The sequence below is a fragment of the Nannobrachium achirus genome (genome assembly GCF_963921795.1).
Source record: "Nannobrachium achirus genome assembly, chromosome: 19".
In the NCBI taxonomy this organism is placed as follows: domain Eukaryota; kingdom Metazoa; phylum Chordata; class Actinopteri; order Myctophiformes; family Myctophidae; genus Nannobrachium; species Nannobrachium achirus.
The window spans coordinates 42,837,098-42,856,569 of NC_137826.1; the positions used below are offsets into that span (position 1 = coordinate 42,837,098).

General features: G+C 41.2%; 1 protein-coding gene across 7 annotated transcripts; it reads right to left on the bottom strand.

The window, feature by feature from the left end:
* Nucleotides 1-322: 322 nt before the first annotated feature.
* Nucleotides 323-6,960, bottom strand: LOC308303865 (uncharacterized protein). Of its 7 annotated transcripts, none has more exons than XM_080748374.1 (11): nt 6,899-6,960; nt 5,744-5,866; nt 5,486-5,557; nt 5,183-5,239; nt 4,963-5,034; nt 4,762-4,836; nt 4,569-4,648; nt 4,331-4,417; nt 4,151-4,228; nt 2,494-3,919; nt 323-2,383 (listed from the first exon to the last, which is right to left on the bottom strand). In XM_080748374.1, the coding sequence occupies exons 2-7, from the start codon at nt 5,850-5,852 to the stop codon at nt 4,632-4,634; spliced, it is 402 nt and encodes a 133-aa protein (XP_080604500.1). In that variant the 5' UTR covers nt 5,853-5,866; nt 6,899-6,960; the 3' UTR covers nt 323-2,383; nt 2,494-3,919; nt 4,151-4,228; nt 4,331-4,417; nt 4,569-4,631. The 7 variants fall into 5 exon arrangements, 6 of the variants coding, with proteins under 6 accessions (XP_080604499.1, XP_080604500.1, XP_080604502.1 ...); XM_080748372.1 differs by having other exon boundaries at nt 4,762-4,839; XM_080748373.1 differs by having other exon boundaries at nt 4,762-4,839; nt 5,183-5,236.
* Nucleotides 6,961-19,472: the final 12,512 nt, after the last annotated feature.

The following is a 19,472-nucleotide window of genomic DNA, read 5'->3' on the forward strand; positions in this document are numbered from 1 at the left end:
ACGTAAACAAATTAATTGGAAAAAAATATCTGTAAAAAAAAAAAAAGTATGAATGTTTTTGGGGAAGCTGCAGTGATTATAATGCCAAAACAAAAAAACAAGACAAAATACGAATATTTCTTTACTGATTTACGAGTTGTTTTGTTGGTTTACTTCATCACGAATGCTTTCATCATCTCACGCACACGAATGAAACGCTCACGCACACGAATGAACCGGCCAATAATCACGTGATCGGCAGAGAGCCAATGGGGGTGCGGCCTTTCCACTAGCCAATCATAATTCTCCATTCTTGGCAGCAGTTGCCATGTCTGGTAAAAGTGAGTAATCTGTTGTTTATGTTCCTCACATAATATACCTATATCCACACGATATTTGTTTTTAAACTATTGACTAAATTGACTAATCAATCATTTTTATACATTAAATAAAATAGAAATGCATATATTATTAATACACACGATAAAAGCACTGATAAAGGTCACTTACAGATGCTGCAAATCAAAACTAGACAATTAACCTTACCTCCGGCCCTGACCTTTTTACTGTAAATACAATATTTATTGTTTCTTATTTTTTTCTTATGATTGATGATACAATGTGCACAATAGCCTAATGTATTTTATTATTCTGTCATTTAATGTACATAGCATCCATGAAATGTGAAATGGATGATTACAAAAACAGACCATTTGGCCAAAACAAACTAGTTACTATGATGAACAGTGTTTCATAACAGATTACAGTACAACTTTGACTGTACAACCTGGATTAATGAACATTTTGCTAATAAAGAATGCAATCAATTCCTAATGTAATTTATTTACTTACCAGCAGACCCTCTGATGTTATAACCAAGCTAAATAAGTGTTCATGTACAATAGGTTATTTCACATTGATGTTAGCAGACAGTGATGACCAAGATCAACTTTAGGCTGGAAGGAAAAAATGCTACAATAGTCAAATACAACTGCACAGAATTATATTTTATTAGACAGTGGCTCCACAGTGTGTGGCAACCAAGTTAATCAAACAGATTTTCCTGCTGAGTCCCCGTTTCAATGATGTGTTCAATTGCTGAATCTTATTTGTTAGTTTCTTTCTACATGAAAACTAATTATAATAGAACTTGCAGAATTAATTGTACAAAATTATCGATGTGATTGTTTAGAGATGTAAAGGATGTTTGGAGGAGGGTTTCAGTATTTCTAATGTAGGTGTTGTAACAGTAATACAGTGCCTGGAAAGGGCATTACATAGAACTGAAAATGGAAGGACCATAGGTTAAGTGTCTGTTCAGCTCTACAACGCTCTTCAACCTACTAAGGCTAGACTCATTGGCTAAGTTGACCTCAACAATGAAGATAGATGTCCCTACTGTGGTGTCAAATTTCAACATCTCAAAAGTGCATTCTGCTGTAATTATATTAGAAATGGGCAAATAAATAAGAATACAAATAAGCACCTAAACTATTTTCAAACAGTAACAGAGCACACATGAAACACATTAACCACTGTGTGCTGGATTCCAGGTAGTGAAGACTGTACGAGGGAGAAGGACACTTTGAGCAGAACACTTGTCGACATAACACCTGTCCAGGCAGGGAGGAACATGAACCCAGTGGGAATTAGGAACTTTGGTAACGATGCCACCCCAGAGCAAGAATATCATACAAGGTTTCATAATTTTAGATTGTAATTAGGGAAAAGCAAAGATGGGAGAGTTAAATGTTTTCATTTAGTTCTATTGTTTTAGCGATTTTAAATACTTTATTTCAGTGCATGTGTGCAAGTGCCTAAATGTGTCCTTTTAGACACAATAAGCTGGCAATTTATTTTATTACAATTTACAGTGACACTACTAGCCCCCATAAGTAACATCTGCCCATGAAAGATTGTGGTGCCTCTTTTTGAATGGACTTATTGTATCTAAAAATACATATTTAGCCATTGTACACATGTCCCCAAGCACTGAAAGCAATGTAATCAAAATCGCTAAAATTATAGAAGAAAATTAACACATTTTAACACTCATCTTGTCTTTTCTCTAATTACAATCTAAATATGAAATCTTGTAAAGGTGTCCATTCAGTCAAGTTTGCGATTCTATGTGGTGATGTCAGACGGAGAGAGAGAAAAACAGAGAAACCATCACTCCTCGTGCTCATGGCGGAGGGCGTTGTAGAAGCCATGGAAATCACTGGGCAACACCTGCTTCATTTCTTGCAGATGTTTGAAGTTCATCGCTTTAATGGTGCGGCGGCAAGTGTAGAGTGGGGACACTGTGGTGATGTTGCTCTTCTTCCTCAGTGATGGGGACTCGTAGGGCTTCCAGGCGTCTGAGTGGTCGATCTTGTACTCCATACTGCCATCAACGTTGTACCTAGGACGAATACAAGGACAGTGACAGGGGAGAAAAGTCAGGTTTTAATACTCATTAAATAATGTTTGTTTTGGTTTCCGCAGCTATGTCATTATTATGTATTCAAATACCTGATTGCTCGGAGGTCATGCACGGTGGGATCCCCAGTGACCTTTCCCGGGCAGATGGCTTTGCAGAGGTTCACCTGGCTGAAGTTTTTGAAGAAAGTGTGGTCTACATACTTCACTTGGTATGGCCTGGGATTGGTACGGGCTTCCCGGATGGCAACGACATACTCAGCTGGAACGCAGATGTCTCTGTTCCTCAGTCTTCTCTCAATCACACTGTGCACAGGATGTACTCATCATAAGAGGGATGTTCTTCGAGGAAGTGCACGATGCACAAAGCAAACTCGTTGGCAGAGAGACCAGCTTCACCCTCGTGCCATAAGTAATTTGATGCATCATGTGAAGTCATGTCATACATGGTAAAGTTATGGACACAGAGCTTGGTCTTGAAATAGAGGGATGAGGCCTGTAGCTTGGAGCAGAGCAGGAGCCCCTGAAGATCCATGCATGTCACCAAGGTCTTCTCACCTGCCTCGTCTTTGTCCTTCTGCTTCATGGCTTGTGCAGTGTCCTTTTTGTTGCAGTGCTCCTTCCATGTGGCAGCCTCAATGTTCCCAGCCTTGAACGCACAGCAGGTATCACACTGGTCTTTCTTCGGGTGAAAAAGAGAGTAATTCAAACATTAAACATTCTGGTGAACACTTGCCTTGACAGCGCCTGGATGCCATGGTCTGCACTGGAACGGATATACTCTGCATGGAGGTGATTGATGGACTTGAACACAGGCTCCAGGTACATCTTAGTAGCCTGATCTCAGACTCAGCTCACTCTGAGAGTGGGCGGGGTCTCTGGTCTGGAAGCAGGCTAACATCTTAGAGGACGAGGACCGGCAGTAGTGCGAGGGAACTTTTGGAAGGTCCAGAAGGAAGGTCTTCAAGAAGTCAGACTCCTCTTTCCTTACCCTCACCCGCTTCTGCTTATCTTCCTCAGTAGGGCTTTTCCCTCTTCTTCCTACCCACTTCAAAAAAGACCACTGCTTCAAGCCTAGGGTTGACAGGAACATGCGTTGGCACACTCCGAGTCTCCTGCCATCTACGACAAGGTGACAGAAAATGGATGCCGACCTCCTGGATTTCTCTGCTCCTGTCCTCCGTCGCTTTACACTGCTCACCTCTACCAATGATGCAACATAAATCTTCCTCTCACGCCAGTCTAATTTCTCCCAGAAGTACTTGAAGATCTCTTCTCGCTTCGACTCTTCCACTTCTCTGCAGTGCAGTTTACTGGACCTGTGGCCGGCTGCAGACTGACATGACACACCCATTTTTCTTCCCTCCTTTAACACTGACTCTCTATTCTTCCTAGGCCAGATATGACTGGCCTATCATTCTACGCCTCTTCTGGATGTTGTTCTTCCAGCCCTCTGGATTTCTCCTCTTCCTACAGAGACCAGCATCAACACCTGAGGAGTCTTCTTCCACCTCAAGTCCTATATTGTGTCACAAAAAGAGAGAAAATTTGTCATTCAGACCATTAGTGTGCGAGTCTCTCTGTGTGTATCTGTGCAGCCCCTTGCGTGCACATCTGTGTGGGTATGTACATGTGTACTGTATGGATGTGTAGTTGAAAGAAAAGAGTTAAATAGCAAACATGCACCATGCAAGATACTACATTACACACATGTGCATCAATGTGTCCATATTAATAATGACAACAACACCTTCATTTCCAGATTCCGATTCACCAGGAGAATCACCATGTTGGTCACGTTCAGGTGTCCAGTTTCGATCAAGCGGATCTGGGAAAGAAAGAGGAACAAACAGAATGCACACGTTGACATAATTCAGTGTTGCTAGGACATTCTTTGCTCTGGCTGACTTAAGCCTGGTTGTACACAAACCTTCTTCGTCCCCACTTGTGTCGTCATCCTCAACTCCTTCAGAATCTTCATCCTCCACATTTGAGTCCGGCTCAACTCTGTCTGCACCTAAAGAACAGAAAAGAAATATGAGATGTTCTCACATTAAGTGTGAGGCGCTTTCTGGTCATGTACAGTATGATTCTGAAGGAAAAAAATGAAAATGCAACATTCAGCAGTCACTATTTGTGTTTATTACAGTGATTATTAATAATAATACCTTCATATCCAGATTCAGCAGCACCAGAAGAATCACCATGTTGGTCACGTTTAGATGTTAGGGTTAGTGGTCGAGTGGATCTGGGAAAGAAAGAAACAAAATGAATGCAATGTTAACACACCTGCAATTCAGTGTCAGGCTTTGCTCTGGCCAATAGCCTCGGTTCCCTGGCACTTGTTAGTTTTACACCAACCTTCTTCTTCCCCACTTAAGTAGTCATCCTCAATTCCTTCTTCGCCTCCCTCATTTGAGTGAGGCGCAACAACTTCTGCTGCAGAAAAAGAGAAGAGACTGAATGTCAAATAGAAAACATGCAGCATTGACAATAATGCAAAGTGTCACATGTGTGCGTCATGTTTTTGTATGAAAGACTCTATACAGCTATTAATATTACCTTCATATCCAGATTCAGCAGCACCAGGATTATCCAACTCTAATTTAAGGTTCCATGATGAATCAAGCTCATCTGGTAAAAACATAAGAGGAACACAATGTACAGTGAATGCAAAGTAGAAATTACATTGCCAAGATGTTGCATCCTTTGCCCTTAATCTGTTTTACCACAAACCTTACTTCTCTCTCAGTGGGTGTGTGTGCGTGCGACAAAGACAAACCTTCAATCTCCTCAATTGATGAGTCCTCCACAACTGCTTCTCCTGCTGCTTCTCCTGCTGAAAGGGGAAAAAGGTCACACGAATTAATGAAATGGCTACTTTTTAAGATTGTGATACTACAGCAGATACTGATTAACAATTTGTGTTAAGGTAATAATACTATGTTTGAAACTAGTACAGCAACAATTCAAAATGGGTACTTAGTGCATGTTTAGGGATTTGTAACTAGGACAGCAGGTACAATACAAAACCACACATATGTGTTTCTATGCACTATAATTCATAACACACCACACCACATACCTTCACTCCCAGATTGAATCAAAACAGCTGACCCAGCACTGGCAGCATCAACTTGGTCACAATCAAGTGCATCTTGGAAAGATACAGATTATCATTAGAACACTGAATACAGCAGCTAATTATTGTAATTCATGATTAAAACACTTTGATTTCCAAATTAATCACACAAGTTGCACCACAGCCAGAATCACTACACACATCATTAAACTGAGCTGACTTATTCCTATTTTTCTTTCTATTTTTTTTTATCGCACAAACCTTCTTCGCTGCTTTCACTGCTCTCTAGTACAGTCTCTGCCTCGTCATGTCTGCCCCTGACATACTTGACGCTAACCAAAGCACACAGCTCCTCCATAGAATACATCATCCTGAAATGTTATACTGAAAATAAAAGGAGAATACAGGGTTAAAATCAAGGGTAACACAATGGTGTAAAGTAATTAAGTACATTTTCTTAAGTACTGTACTTGAGTACAATATTGAGGTATTTGTACTTGACTAGAGTATTATCAATTTCCAATACTTTTAATCCACTATATCTCAGATCCAAATATTTTACTTTTACTCCACTACAAGCTGAATTATTTCCAATTTCCAATACTTGTACTCCTCTATATCACAGATCAAAATTATTGTACTTTAATACACAACAAGCTGAGTGCCTTTGGAGTACTTTTACTCCAATGCAAGCTCACAGTGCGACACATTGTGAGCATGTAGATCTGCCATTTTCAAAATATTTGAAATGGGACATTCTGCATAGAGTACTTTTACTTTTGGCACTTTAAGTACATTTTGATGCCAACACTTTAGCCATTTTATCAAGTACATTTTGAATTCCAGACTTTTACTTGTAACAGATTATTTCTACATTACATTATTGATATTTGTACTTAAAGTAAAAACATTTGAGTACTTTTACCACACGTAATGGTACGTTTTTGTCCAGATGGAACCAAATGGACCCTTTATGGACCCGTTAAGGGTCCATTTGGTTCCATTGACACTCCATAGAAGTTGTTGTGCTGGCAGCTTAATGTAATGGTACGTTTGTGTCCAGATGGAACCAAATGGACCCTTTATGGACCCGTAAAGGGTCCATTTGGTTCCATGGACACTCCATAGAGGTTGTTGTGCTGGCAGCTTAATGTAAGGTATAAGGTAAAGGTAAATGGAAAACCACATGGCAAATTATTTGATCGATAACGGTGGGTTGACGGAGGCGAACCATGTTTGAAGCAAAATCAGTGTACGACGCTGCTTGTTCAGAGAACAAACAGACAACACAAACATCAGAGAACAATACTTTCCTTGAATAATAACAATTCACACGACGCCAAGCACAATCGTGAACATGATCGTTGGTATAACCTAAGCATACAGTTCTCAACAAGACATTTGGTGATACTTTACCTTGTAATAATGTCGAATTCCGTGTCGTTTAGTGAAGAAAAAGTTTGTTGCTCTGAATCATTCATTCCCCTCCTCCAGTCCTTCTTCTCCCGCGGTTAGATACGCGTAGTGTGATGGACAGGTTGAACATCCAATGGTGATGTCGTTTCGGAGCGTATCTCCGTTGGCTGTTGGATACGCGGTGTGATGGACAGGTCCCACATCCAATGGTGATTACTGTTTCAGCGTATCTCCCCGCCCATTACATACGCGGTTTGAGGGACATGTCAAACATCCAATGGTGATGCGTGTTAAATAGCTTGGTCAATAAAACAACTTTCCATTGGCCATTTACACACCAGCTGATACTAGCAGAGAGAGGAGAGTGAATGTAATCCAACTATGATGAAAAGTAAAAATCCATAATAATGGACTTACGTGGTTTTCATTGGACAGCGACGATATTCTGTACTACTAAGCATGTTCATCTTTTTCGATTAAAACACATGAATCATGACATGTTTACGTCTTGTGAATTATATCAGCTTTATTCAAATGCATTCAGACAATACAGGCAATATCATTTCACAGGCAATTAGCCTTTTATTTAGGAAAACAATAGAATGTAGTCTTGTATCAGCTTTATTCAAATGTATTCAGACAATACAAGCAATATCATTTCACATGCAATTGGCCTTTTATTTAGGAAAACAATAGAATGTAGAGTATTGTATTTTGGGCGGATTTTGTTTGCATATTGTAAATTAAATTGAATAAGGTTCTGAATAATGTAGGTGTAGCTATAGAATAGGCAAAGACAAATGTGTGTTGTGAATAGAATCAATAGTTTCCTTCCCAATAAAGTACAGGGGTGTGAGTTTTCCTGAACCAAACAGTCGTCAACCTCCCTCACCACGAAGGACCACAGAAAGTTTGTTGTTCCTTCTTGGAGCTCTTTCAAGAGGTTGAATTCTCAAATCTGATTGCTGCTACATCCTGCCATCTGAACCCTGATCGGCTGATGTGGTCCATGTCATCACAGTTCCTGAAAGAAAAATAAATGTACCCAAGACAAGACTATGTATATTATTAAATGTATTTTTATGTATGGTAAGAACAGATATTTACTGTTACTATAGCTATCATTTTACAATGTTAATGAAACTGGACTTAGTCAAAAGTAAAGTTGTTTATAACATGTACTGTGTAGACTATTTTTACTTTAATTAAAAATACATTTAACCAAATGAACCTGTAAAGGTCTACACTCAGATTGAAATTAACATTGAGGATTTTTACTCTATTTGTACAGATTGTTTGGTCCCCATATACTCGTTTGATAATCACCAAATTAATAAGAGGTAATAAGAATTGACTTGTATTATCCCACATTCCCACTGACCCCCATTTAGGCCAGTGACCCCATAAGAGAACATTTTTACGGCTCTAGCAGTGATTCCCAACCATTTTAATTTCAAGGACCCCCAGTTTGACATCCATTAGGCTACTGACCCCCCATTTAATAGCATTTGTATCTCTGAGACCCCAACTTATATTGTAAAATCATACGTTAGCATAACTCAGAGTGTACACATGGAACCAAATGATTTGTACAGTTACATACCCCTAAGGGTCCATTTGGTTCCTAACTATAATTTAGCTGGGGACCCCCTGGAACTCCCTGGGGGTCCCCGGACCCCAGAGAACCAACAGTCTGATGATGTAGTAGCCTATTATAGACGGAGCTAAGATGCTAATGAGGCTAGCGTTAATATTAAACTTTCTTTACATCAAATAAAGACCCCGGACTAAACCCTAAAAGACACTACTGCTAAGCACATTTAACAAACGTTTTATTAGATAGATTGCTGTATTTTATGATAATAATAGCGACGTTATCTTACCTTTCTCTGTCGGCTCTGCTGTGAAGACTGTAGCATAGTTACATACGTTTCCCATAAACAACAGAAAGCAGAGATTACTCACTTTTACCAGACATGGCAACCGCTGCCAACAATGGAGAATTATGATTGGCTAGTGGAAAGGCCGCACCCCCATTGGCTCTCTGCCGATCACGTGATTATTGGCCGTATTCATTCCATGCATGCATTCGTGTGCGTCATACAGATTCGTGTGCGTGAGATGATGAAAGCATTCGTGATGAAGTAACCAACAAAACAACTCGTAAATCAGTAAGAAAATATTCGTATTTTGTCTTGTTTTTTTGTTTTGGCATTATAATCACTGCAGCTTCCCCAAAAACATTCATACTTTTTTTTTTTTTTACGGATATTTTTTTCCAATTAATTTGTTTACGTATAGTTTTTTTGGTAAAAATGTTTACGAGTAAAAAAAAGGCAAAGTACGAATACGAATTTGAATTGTCCTAAATATAACCCCATACTACTCATGCACAGAAGGAAGCATGAGGTCAGTCCGTTGTCTCCCCAGGTGCGGCAGAGGGAGAGCAGAGCCCAGGATTACAGCTTAGGCAATTGGCACTGGGTGAAAAAATGGGTTACAAAATTGTGGGATAAAAAAAAAAAGAAAAAAGAAAAAATGTTTTAATTTATGTCCCTTTTTTTCTTTTTGTTTCACACTGAACCTAACCCTAACCACGATGTTGATTTGCTTTCGTGACATTTCAGTTCTCGTGTGTAGCATATTACACACACGTGTGTACATACACACTCAGGCACGCACACACATACACCCGCGCGTGCACACACACGCGCACACACACACACACACACACACACAGGGACGTTTCCGGGGGGAAAAAAGAACCCTTAGCAATCTGTCTAGCTGACAAATCCAACAGAATCCTTAGGGCCAACACGGGAGTGCAAGGTTTTTTTTTTGTACGTCATAAATCATTTCATGTCATCAAAACACTGTAAGACGATTTTATCTGCACAAAGACACACTGCCTAGACAATAACCACACAGTGATGGCTGCTATAGCTATAGTGCCTCTTATCAATAATTCCCCGGTCTATCTCTTTTAAGAGAATGCATCACTCATGAGGGGAGGGCGGTGGGGGGGTGTGTACTTTAAAGTATCCTACTTATCTTGACGTATTGTAAATGTGCCATTGGGCCTTCTGGATTCACCTTGACAAGCACATTAACCAATTTAGGCCTAATGCTTGGAAAAATAGCAGGTATACAAGCTCGCAGCACAGATTTTTGAAAAATCCTTTTCTTTTTTTTTGCAAGTCTTTGAATATATCTTTTTAAAAGTGAACATTTGTAACTCAAATATCTGCTTCTGGGTGGTCCCTGGAACAACATATTTTGAGATGGGGGTTCGCGGCCAAATACATGTAATTTTGGGGGTCCTTGCCATGAAAAAGTTTCAGAACCACTGATTTAGAAGAAGGATTTAGAAGACATTTATTATGGAATCGGGTGAAAAATATTCAAAGACTTGCACAAATGTTCACGATTTTTCAAAAATAGCAGATCTACAAGCTTGCAGTGCGGTGCCGCTGAGCATCTGCTATTTTTTAATAGTTAAAGCATCAAATAATGGTTAGAGTGGTTCAAATCTAAAGTGACACTGATTTGTGTTGAGGCCTAAATGCCTTAATGTATTGGTTGTTCTGTACTCGCAGTGCTTCAAGCAACTCTGCCTTCCACACACCATCAATACTCCGCCTCCTCGGCAGGCAGGTGCTACCGAGTCACTGTGACTCAAAATGGCCGCTAGCCAGAGAGGGAGGGAGGGGGGAGAGAGAGAGAGAGAGAAAGAGAAAGAGAGAGAGAGAGAGAGAGAGAGAGAGAGAGAGAGAGAGAGAACAGTGTTTCTCAAACTTTCAAATTTCAAGGTCTCCCCTTAACTCTGACAGTGTACAAATGGAACCAAATGGACCCGTTAGGGTTCATTTGGTTCCATTTGTACACTGTCATAGTTACAGACGTATATGGGTCCATTCAGACGCCCTTAAGGGAACCCACAGAGTCCCTGGCATCCACTTTGAGAAACACTGGTCTAGAGTATACTGCTGTAAGATTAAAAAGTGACATTATGTCCAAAAAGTTTTTGTGGAAACATATCCTACACAATTCTAAAGTTTAAAAATGCCTGGCATGTACCTACAGAATATTGAGCCTATACCTTCCAGGCTAGGGGAGTTCATGAATGCACTTACAACTATCTGGCTAAATTCAGTCCAACTCCAAAATGGCATCCTAATGCTCTGTCCAGACCGGCGAATTAGCGAAAGCGACGTGAATAAGCGAACCAAAAAGGCGAAGAATTCGCCATTCGCCCTTTTCCATACACACCAAAAAGCGCCGCGAATATGCGTATAATATTCGCTTAATTCGTCTAAAAACGAGGGGGCGATATCTGCCTGCATAGCCACAGGAGAAAGGAGAAGAAAGGAGAGAAAGGAGAGAGGAGAATGGAGACAGGGAAACAAATAAAACAATGGAAACTACATGATGTGATGATGTGATGATGAGACCTGGCCGTGGTTGTTAGCCTATTAAATAAGAAAAGGAACAGAAGAGACAAGTGATAACACGCGTTCTCCGTTCCCCCTCCCCTCAGCTCCGGCCGGGGCAGAGTAGACAGGGTCGGTCAGTGTTTTATCATAGCCGGGTCGGAATGGCCGCATCACCCTCGGAATACGGGTCTGTCAATCATTATGTGTATTACCCGAGAGGACCCAAGAGGACCCGTACTGTGTGTGTACTTTCTGCTTTTTTATGCAAACTGTAAAGTGTGTGTGCGCGCTGGCGTGCACTATAAGGAACGAACTACTGGAGTTCTGTTTAACGTGTGTGCTGTGTTTAGGATGGCCTGACCTAGGATCATGGTCTGTTAGCCGTGAGGCAGCGAGATGAATGGCTGTGCAACAGTGAGATGATAATGCTGGTCTAGGATCAGTTTAACAGCAGGGGGAAAAGATATTGGTGCGTGCGTAATGCATGCGTGATGCGTAGCCTGCTGCCAGGATGATGAGAAAGCAGCCGCGACCGCGTACAAGTTAAACCATGACTTTACTCTCTGTAGTTAGAAAATAGCCTAAAAGTATTCCTTTTAATCTCTGGCTTTTGTTTCGATCTTAATATTATAGATTCCTTGGTAGCCTTCTTCTGCCTGTCAATCAGTTAACAGCGCACGCTGCACGGCTGCAGTGAGTTACATGAAAGAGTTTTAATAATGATTAAATGGTCGGGTCTATCGGAAATAAAAGGATTTCGGGACAACATGTCACGGGTTTCGGTCTGTAAAAAAAGAAAGTCAGCTAACTAAAAGTTTTTTTTTTGTTATCAATTATTTTTATTTTTATTTTCCATAATATGAGTGAATCAAAGAAAAGGTAAAACATTAATCAAAAGAAAAATGCAATTAACAGACAAACAACACAAACAATAGCAAAACAAGAAAAGGAAAAGAAAACCCACCCACCCCCTTTCCCCGGACCAACACGGAATGTATAGTGCATGCCTGTGCTAGGCTGTTACCACTATATAGTGATTTCTTGAATCATAGCCTTAAGCTTATCTGCAATGTCCGACCACATATTAATGTTTTCTTCTTTTGCTCCGTGTAACCTTGCTATCGACTGCTCTAAATATACTATATCTAGAAAGGTTAAGGCCCACTGTCGAAACGTTAACGTATGAGGAGGTTTCCATCGCGTAGCTACCATCTTCTTTGCCGCCGTTAATCCAGCAAAGAAGATGCGCTTGCGTATATTGTTTAGTTGCAACTGTGAGACGTCATTTAATAAAAATAAAGAAGGAGAAGATATGATATTGATACTAAAGATAGTTGAAAGTTTTGAGGCAACCATATTCCAGAATGACGACACATTTGGGCATTCCCAAACCATGTGAAGGAAGGTACCAATACTATTTGAAGAGCAGAGAGTGCAGTTGGGATTATTCAAAATCCTCATAGCACATAGTCTGCGGGGAGTTAAATAAGTCCGATGTACAAAATTTAAATGAATTTGCTGATGGTCTGGATTTCTAGAAGATAACCTAATATTAGACCATACTGTGTCCCAACAAAAGTCAGGGTCCAAATTTGGTACGTCATTCCTCCAAACAGTATCAACAGATAAGGGCCCATAGCTACAGTCTAATAGAAAACCATAGAGGGTGGAAACCAAACCTCTTGTTCTGTTAACATCACAGATAAACTCATGGAAGGGGTGCAATCTAAGGGGAGCTTGCCATGGGACCCCATAGGTCCTCATGGACGTTCTCAGTTGAAAGTAGAAAAAAAGGGTATTTCCAGGCAGATTGAAGATGTCACACAAATCCCGAAAAGGTCGTAAACCGTTTCCATCAAATAAGTCCCCTAATGTACGAATCCCCTTAGCCCTCCACCTTGGAAAGCGAATGGGGCGATCCTCGATTAAAAGTTTTTGATTATTGAACACTGGGGAAAATAAGTTCCATTTACAATTAATCTTGCACATCTTTTCAGCTGCTCTCCATACTGCCACTAAATGAGAAATGATAGGTCCAAAGCGAGCTTTGCATTGATGTGTAGTTATGTTTGAATAGATAAGATCTCTCAATTCAACAGGCTGCACTAAACTCTCCTCAAGCTCTCTCCAAGAAACCTTACTTGCTGGGTTAAACCAATTTAAAAGGGGGCGGAGCGTGAAGGCCCAATAATAAAATTTAAAGTTGGGCAATGAAAGGCCGCCGTCATCTCTAGCACGTTGTAATAGATAAAGTTTAAGACGAGGGCGTTTCCCTTTCCACACAAACTTAGATATCGAAGAGTGAAGCTTATTCCAGTATTGCGGCGGTGGTGGCAAAGGGAGCATAGAGCTTACAAAGTTGACCCTAGGAAGAACATTCATCTTTATGATTGAAACTCGAGCTTGGAGAGAGTTGGGCAAAGATGACCATCTATCTAAATCAAGACAAATCTTATTTAGAGTGTCACCATAGTTGTTCTTAACAATAGCCTGAAGAGAGGGGAAAATATCTATGCCAAGATATTTGAATTGGCTTACTACTGGGATTATGGGCGGCAGGATAGCAGATCTCATCTGATCATTTAGAGGTAGAAGGGCTGACTTCGTCCAATTAATTTTGTAGCCGGAAATAGAACTGAACTGATCAAAAATTTGAAGGACGTGAGTAATTGACTGTGGTGCATTCTCAATGAACAGTAGAATATCGTCAGCATATAGGGAAATACGATGCTGTGTGTTGTTAATCGAAACAGGAGTAATATCTGCAGACTGACGCACTGTCTGAGCCAAGGGTTCGAGTGAAAGTGCGAAAAGGAGAGGACTAAGGGGACAACCCTGCCTCGAAGATCTGCCAATCGTGAATAGCGGCGAACAGATCTTACCGGTTAGGACCATCGCTGACGGATTAGAATAAAGTACTTTAACAAAATGTATGAATGAAGCACCAAATCCCATTTTATCTAGTACAGCCCACAGGTAAGACCATTCCAGGCGATCAAATGCTTTCATCGCATCGAGCGACAACACTGCGGCGGGGGTCCTCAGCTCCTTAGCCCTATCGATGATATGCAATAGTCGTCTAGCATTATCAGAGGCTAGTCTAGTTCCTATGAAACCTGTCTGATCACAGTGTACTAAGGTGGTCATAAAACCCTGCAAGCGACGCGCAAGCACCTTAGCAAAAACTTTTAGATCAGAGTTCAAAAGTGAAAGCGGTCTATAGCTTGCGCAATCTGTGGGATCCTTGTTCTTCTTCAACAATAATGATATAATAGCTACATTCACATCCCTGGAAAAAGAGCCACTTTCAATTGCATATCGAAACATGTCTAGCATCAGCTGACCTAGATCTTCCCAAAAGATGGCATAAAGTTCAGGGGGTATCCCATCCAAACCAGGTGACTTGCCCCTACGCATCGCGAGCACAGCTTCCTGTAATTCCGCCAGATGGAGCGGTCTATCTAAGGCTTCCGCATCCGCCTCGCTAAGGGTTGGTAACTGTATGTTGGATAAAAAATCATTGCATACTGCATCATCGTGAATGACCTCGGAGGTGTAGAGCTCATCATAAAAAGCACGAAACGTGGCATTGACCTCTTTGGGTTCTGTAACCATGGCTCCCGTTGTTGATTTGACACTAACAATATCAGCAAAATGCTCATTGGATCTAAGACGTAAAGCCAGTAAGTGACTGGGTCTTGCACTATTAAAATAGTAGTTTTGCCTTGTGCGTTTCATTTGAAATTCTGAGCGGCGCTTGAGAATGGAGTTAATATCTTTCTTAACTAGCTCCCTCTGGGTTGCTGTACTAACATCAAAGTTATTTTGGAGTGAATTATCCAAAGTAGAAAACCGAGATTCCAATTCCACCAGTTTGGCTGACCTTAATTTTCTCTGAGTGGACGCATAGAGGGTTGTATTACTCCTGATAAAGCCTTTAATTGCATCCCAAATAATTCTGGGATCCTCAACTGAGCCTGTATTGATATTTATAAATTCGCGCAAACCAGTTTGAAACTGAGCTACAAATGCCGCATCGCGCAGCAGTGTGGTGTTAAACCGCCATCTAGGAGCTCTATCTATAACCTGTTTCAGTGAAGCAACACACAGCACCGCCTTGTGATCCGAGAGTGACATGGGGAGCAACTCTACCTTGGCAATTTTATGAAACAAGCTAACAGGGGCAAAAATGTAATCGATCCTAGAGAATGAAGCATGCCTACCCGACAAAAAAGAAAAATCTCTTGCCGAAACCGTTGGGTTCATTAAACGCCAGATGTCGAGTAAGCCAGTTGAGTTTGCCCAAGCACGTAGTTCTGCAGACGCTAGTGCTTGTTCTCTGCTTTCTACCCCAGTGGATCTATCTAGGTTATGTTGCCATGTTGCATTGAAGTCAGCACCAACAATGATTTTGAAATCCGTCAATTCCAATAAGGTTTTAGTTAGTAATTTGTAAAACTCTTTGTCTAAAACATTTGGAGCATACACAGAGACTAGTGCTAGCATTTTACCCTCCAAGCGGATTTTAGCAACAGCTATCCTCCCGTCACTGTCAAACCAATCACCCAAAAAATCCAACCTAAGGCTACGTCTAGCCAATATGGCTACTCCCTTGGTTTTGGAAGAAGCAGCTGAAAAGGCTAAAACACGATAATGTTTATTAGCCAATCGGTTGGAGTGCTCTTTTAAAAGATGAGACTCCTGTATAAATGCAAAGTCAATTGATTTAGATCGCAAAACCCCCAGAACGCTGGTTCGCTTATGCGGTATATTCGCTCCCCTTACATTGAAACTTAGAAATTTATATTCTGTCATAATTGTGGTTCAAACCATACGCACAGCAAGCACAGTGGAACATTTTAGAACTTCCTAGTTGGTCCCTCACAACAAACCTTCCCAACAGAAAAACAAAACAACCCCAAAAGAAACAGAAAGGAAAAAGCAACATCAAACGAACATAAAAAAACACATAACATTGAAGCTTGAGGGGGAAAACCCCATTAGCATCAGAGTGCACAAAAACAGTTCCCCACCCCATCAACCTATTAGTCAACCTTCATTTCACTCTGACAGAGAGTGCAAACAAGTAACTGCCCAAGAACTACAAAGGCAGTAAAAAATGGGCTTAAAAATGTGAAAACTATATGCACCTCCACAGAGCTCAACAAACGTGTCCTACTCGGTCGCCATCTTGCCGGAACTCCTCAGCTAACTAAAAGTTAACTTTAAGTAACTAAAAGTAGCCTACATTTACTTGAGTAGCCTGCACTTGTAGGTATTTGTACTTGAGTCGAATTTCCAGTACTTTCCTTCTAATCCACTCATTTCGGATCCTATTGTAGGCTATTTAATACCCAGCGATTTATTTTTAAAACATTAGTCTTTTTGCAGATATAAAGTAGCCTACAATAACAAACACATAAACCATGCTTTTACCAGTAAGACATTCGAGTAGGCTACTTTTTCCAAGCAGCCACGCAGACGAGACACGGAAAAGGAGAAAGACACTGTTCCCCTCGGCCTCAATGTAACGTGAAGGTCCCTCCACCATTCTCTCTCTCTCTCTCTTGAAATAGGGTAGAGTGAGCTTACTTTGATACAGAGAGAGAGAGGAATTCGCCTTTGAACGTTCGCTAAATTCGACACAAGGGCGAATAAAAAACAGACGCCTTTTCGCTTTTTCGAAATTCGCTTTTGGTGTGGATGCTTCCATTGACTTTATAAGGTTTTAAAAAAAAGGCGAATTATACGCTAATTCGCTATTCGCCAATTCGCCCTCAGTGTGTACGGACCTTAAGGATGCAATTTTTTTTAACCGGAGGAACTTTGTACACAAGTACACAAGTTGTGTGTCAGTGTCTGTGTGCGTGTTTGCATGTGTTTGTACAAGCGTATCTGTCCTCTGATGCAAGCGTATATAGAGAAGGTTTTAGGGAATTAGCCCAAAATGTAGAATATTTTGTTATCATTTGTATTTTGTCCACAATTCCATGCTGTATTGATAAGAGATAACAATCGAATGTTGATAAAAATAACAATTATTCTACATTCTCTCCCAGGCCTGTCAACTCTCCTGGATCTCCCAGGAGTCTCCTGGATTTTGAACCCCTCTCCTGGGAGTCTCCTGGATTGGCAAATCTCCTGGATTTCTCCTGGATTTTGTATCAAACTCCCAAAATTCACCAGAACACAGGAAATTACATCTACTATGTTAAAAAAAATCTGGGGGAGGACCCCCAGACCCCCCGCTTTAGGGGTGGGGGCAATGCATGCAAGAAAGATCATACAGATATTCACTTAAGCAATGACTTAAAGATGAGAAATCATTATTAAAGATGTCCTTTTGCTTCTGTCATCAGATCTGTACTCCTACATTTGGCATATTAGGCTGAAATTGTACACATGCTAGTAAAGTAAGCCTGATAAATGTATCAAACATGCACAAAATTCCCCCCCCAGACCCCGGTTGGGGAGTTCCGCGCACCCCCCAAAAATAAATCTCCTGGATTCTGACAGTCCAATGTTGACAACCCTGCTCTCCGTGTGCAGACTTCTTGTCAATTAAGTAATGCAGATGTTTAACTCTGCATGAAATGGAGGGTTCATTTTATGTTCTCAAGAGTTAAAGATCTATCAGGGTCCATATGGTTACCAACTAGGGCTGTCACGATATGACATTTTACATGACGATGAATTGTCACTCAAATAATTGCGATTAACGATTTAATTGTGTTTTTGTCGTTGATAATTACATTTCTGTTCAGCTTTTAGGCTTTGAAGTTGCACATGGCAGATATGACACATAACCTAAATATAGAAATGACTGACATATTTGACAACTTTCTTCTTAAAAAATAACAATGGTAGTGGAAATAGCCGATCTACAAGCTCACAACGCGTCGTGAGCTTGTAGATCTGCTATTTCCACTATTTTTGAAAACGTTTATTAATGTATGAACATTTTTCAACATTCACGATTATTTGCGATTATGTCAAATAATTACGATTAGACGATTATGCAATAATTGTGACAGTCATTACCAACTCTCCATTTGGCTGGGTGACCACCTGGAGCTCCCTCAAGGACCACTGGTGGCGAGGGCGCCCGCTGGTCCGGGCACATACCACTTAGGCATTGCCACATAGGCATGGATGCCTGGTGGCGTCGCCGGGTCGATTCCCGATCCGGACGATCTTTGCCGCTTGTCACTCCCCATCTCTCCCCCCATTTCCTGTCAGTCTTCTGTCCTATCAATAAAGGCATAAAAGCCCCAAAACTAATCTTAAGAAAAAGGACCACTGGTGGTCCCCGGACCGCCGGTTGAGAACCACTGGGGCAAAGGGCTATAAGGAGCGCTGCTGCCTCCCGTGTTGGCCGGCCACGCTGCCAACGTGCCGGAGTGCAGCGCTGAATGACAAATAGGGGGATTGCCAGAGTAGCCAGGAGGGCCTGTTTCACGATTAAAAATACATACCCCCAACGCGCAGAGCCATGACCATTCCTCTAGTTTGTTGGCACGGGCCAGAACAGCCACATGGTAAATAATTACAACTCAAAAGTCTACACAGGTTCTGCGAGGTCTCTTGCATAATGCATGAGCGTTGGGGCTACAGTAGCACGCTCGTGCCAAAAACACACTAAATATGAGACGGAAGTGTGCATAGTGGTGCATTCCCCTCACACACTCCCTGACAAATGCACGCACACTCATGCATACATGACCAAACACAGTAACACTAGTAAGACGCCTCAGGGCGACATGCGACCTTGCCCTAAAGGGCCAATTCTTGGCCATCTGGCCAGTGATGTATATCGGACCAGTTGCACCATACCCCTGCATGATAGTCAACAATGTGATGTCGGAACATGCCCATATATGGGCATTACCAAATATGGGCATTCCCAGATATTGACGACATCGGAACAGGGATCTCCATATATGGGCATAAAACGGACAAGGACTTAATTAATTTGCGAGTGTGACTCGTGATGACATCAGCGATCTCCATATATGGGCATAAAAGGGACATCAAGCCAGAGCGTGATGTCAGAGCGGCAAACCCATTCTGTTAAGAGTGGTTCCCCTGACATCATCACAGTGACATCAGAGCATGATGTCAGAGCGACAAACCAATAGAAC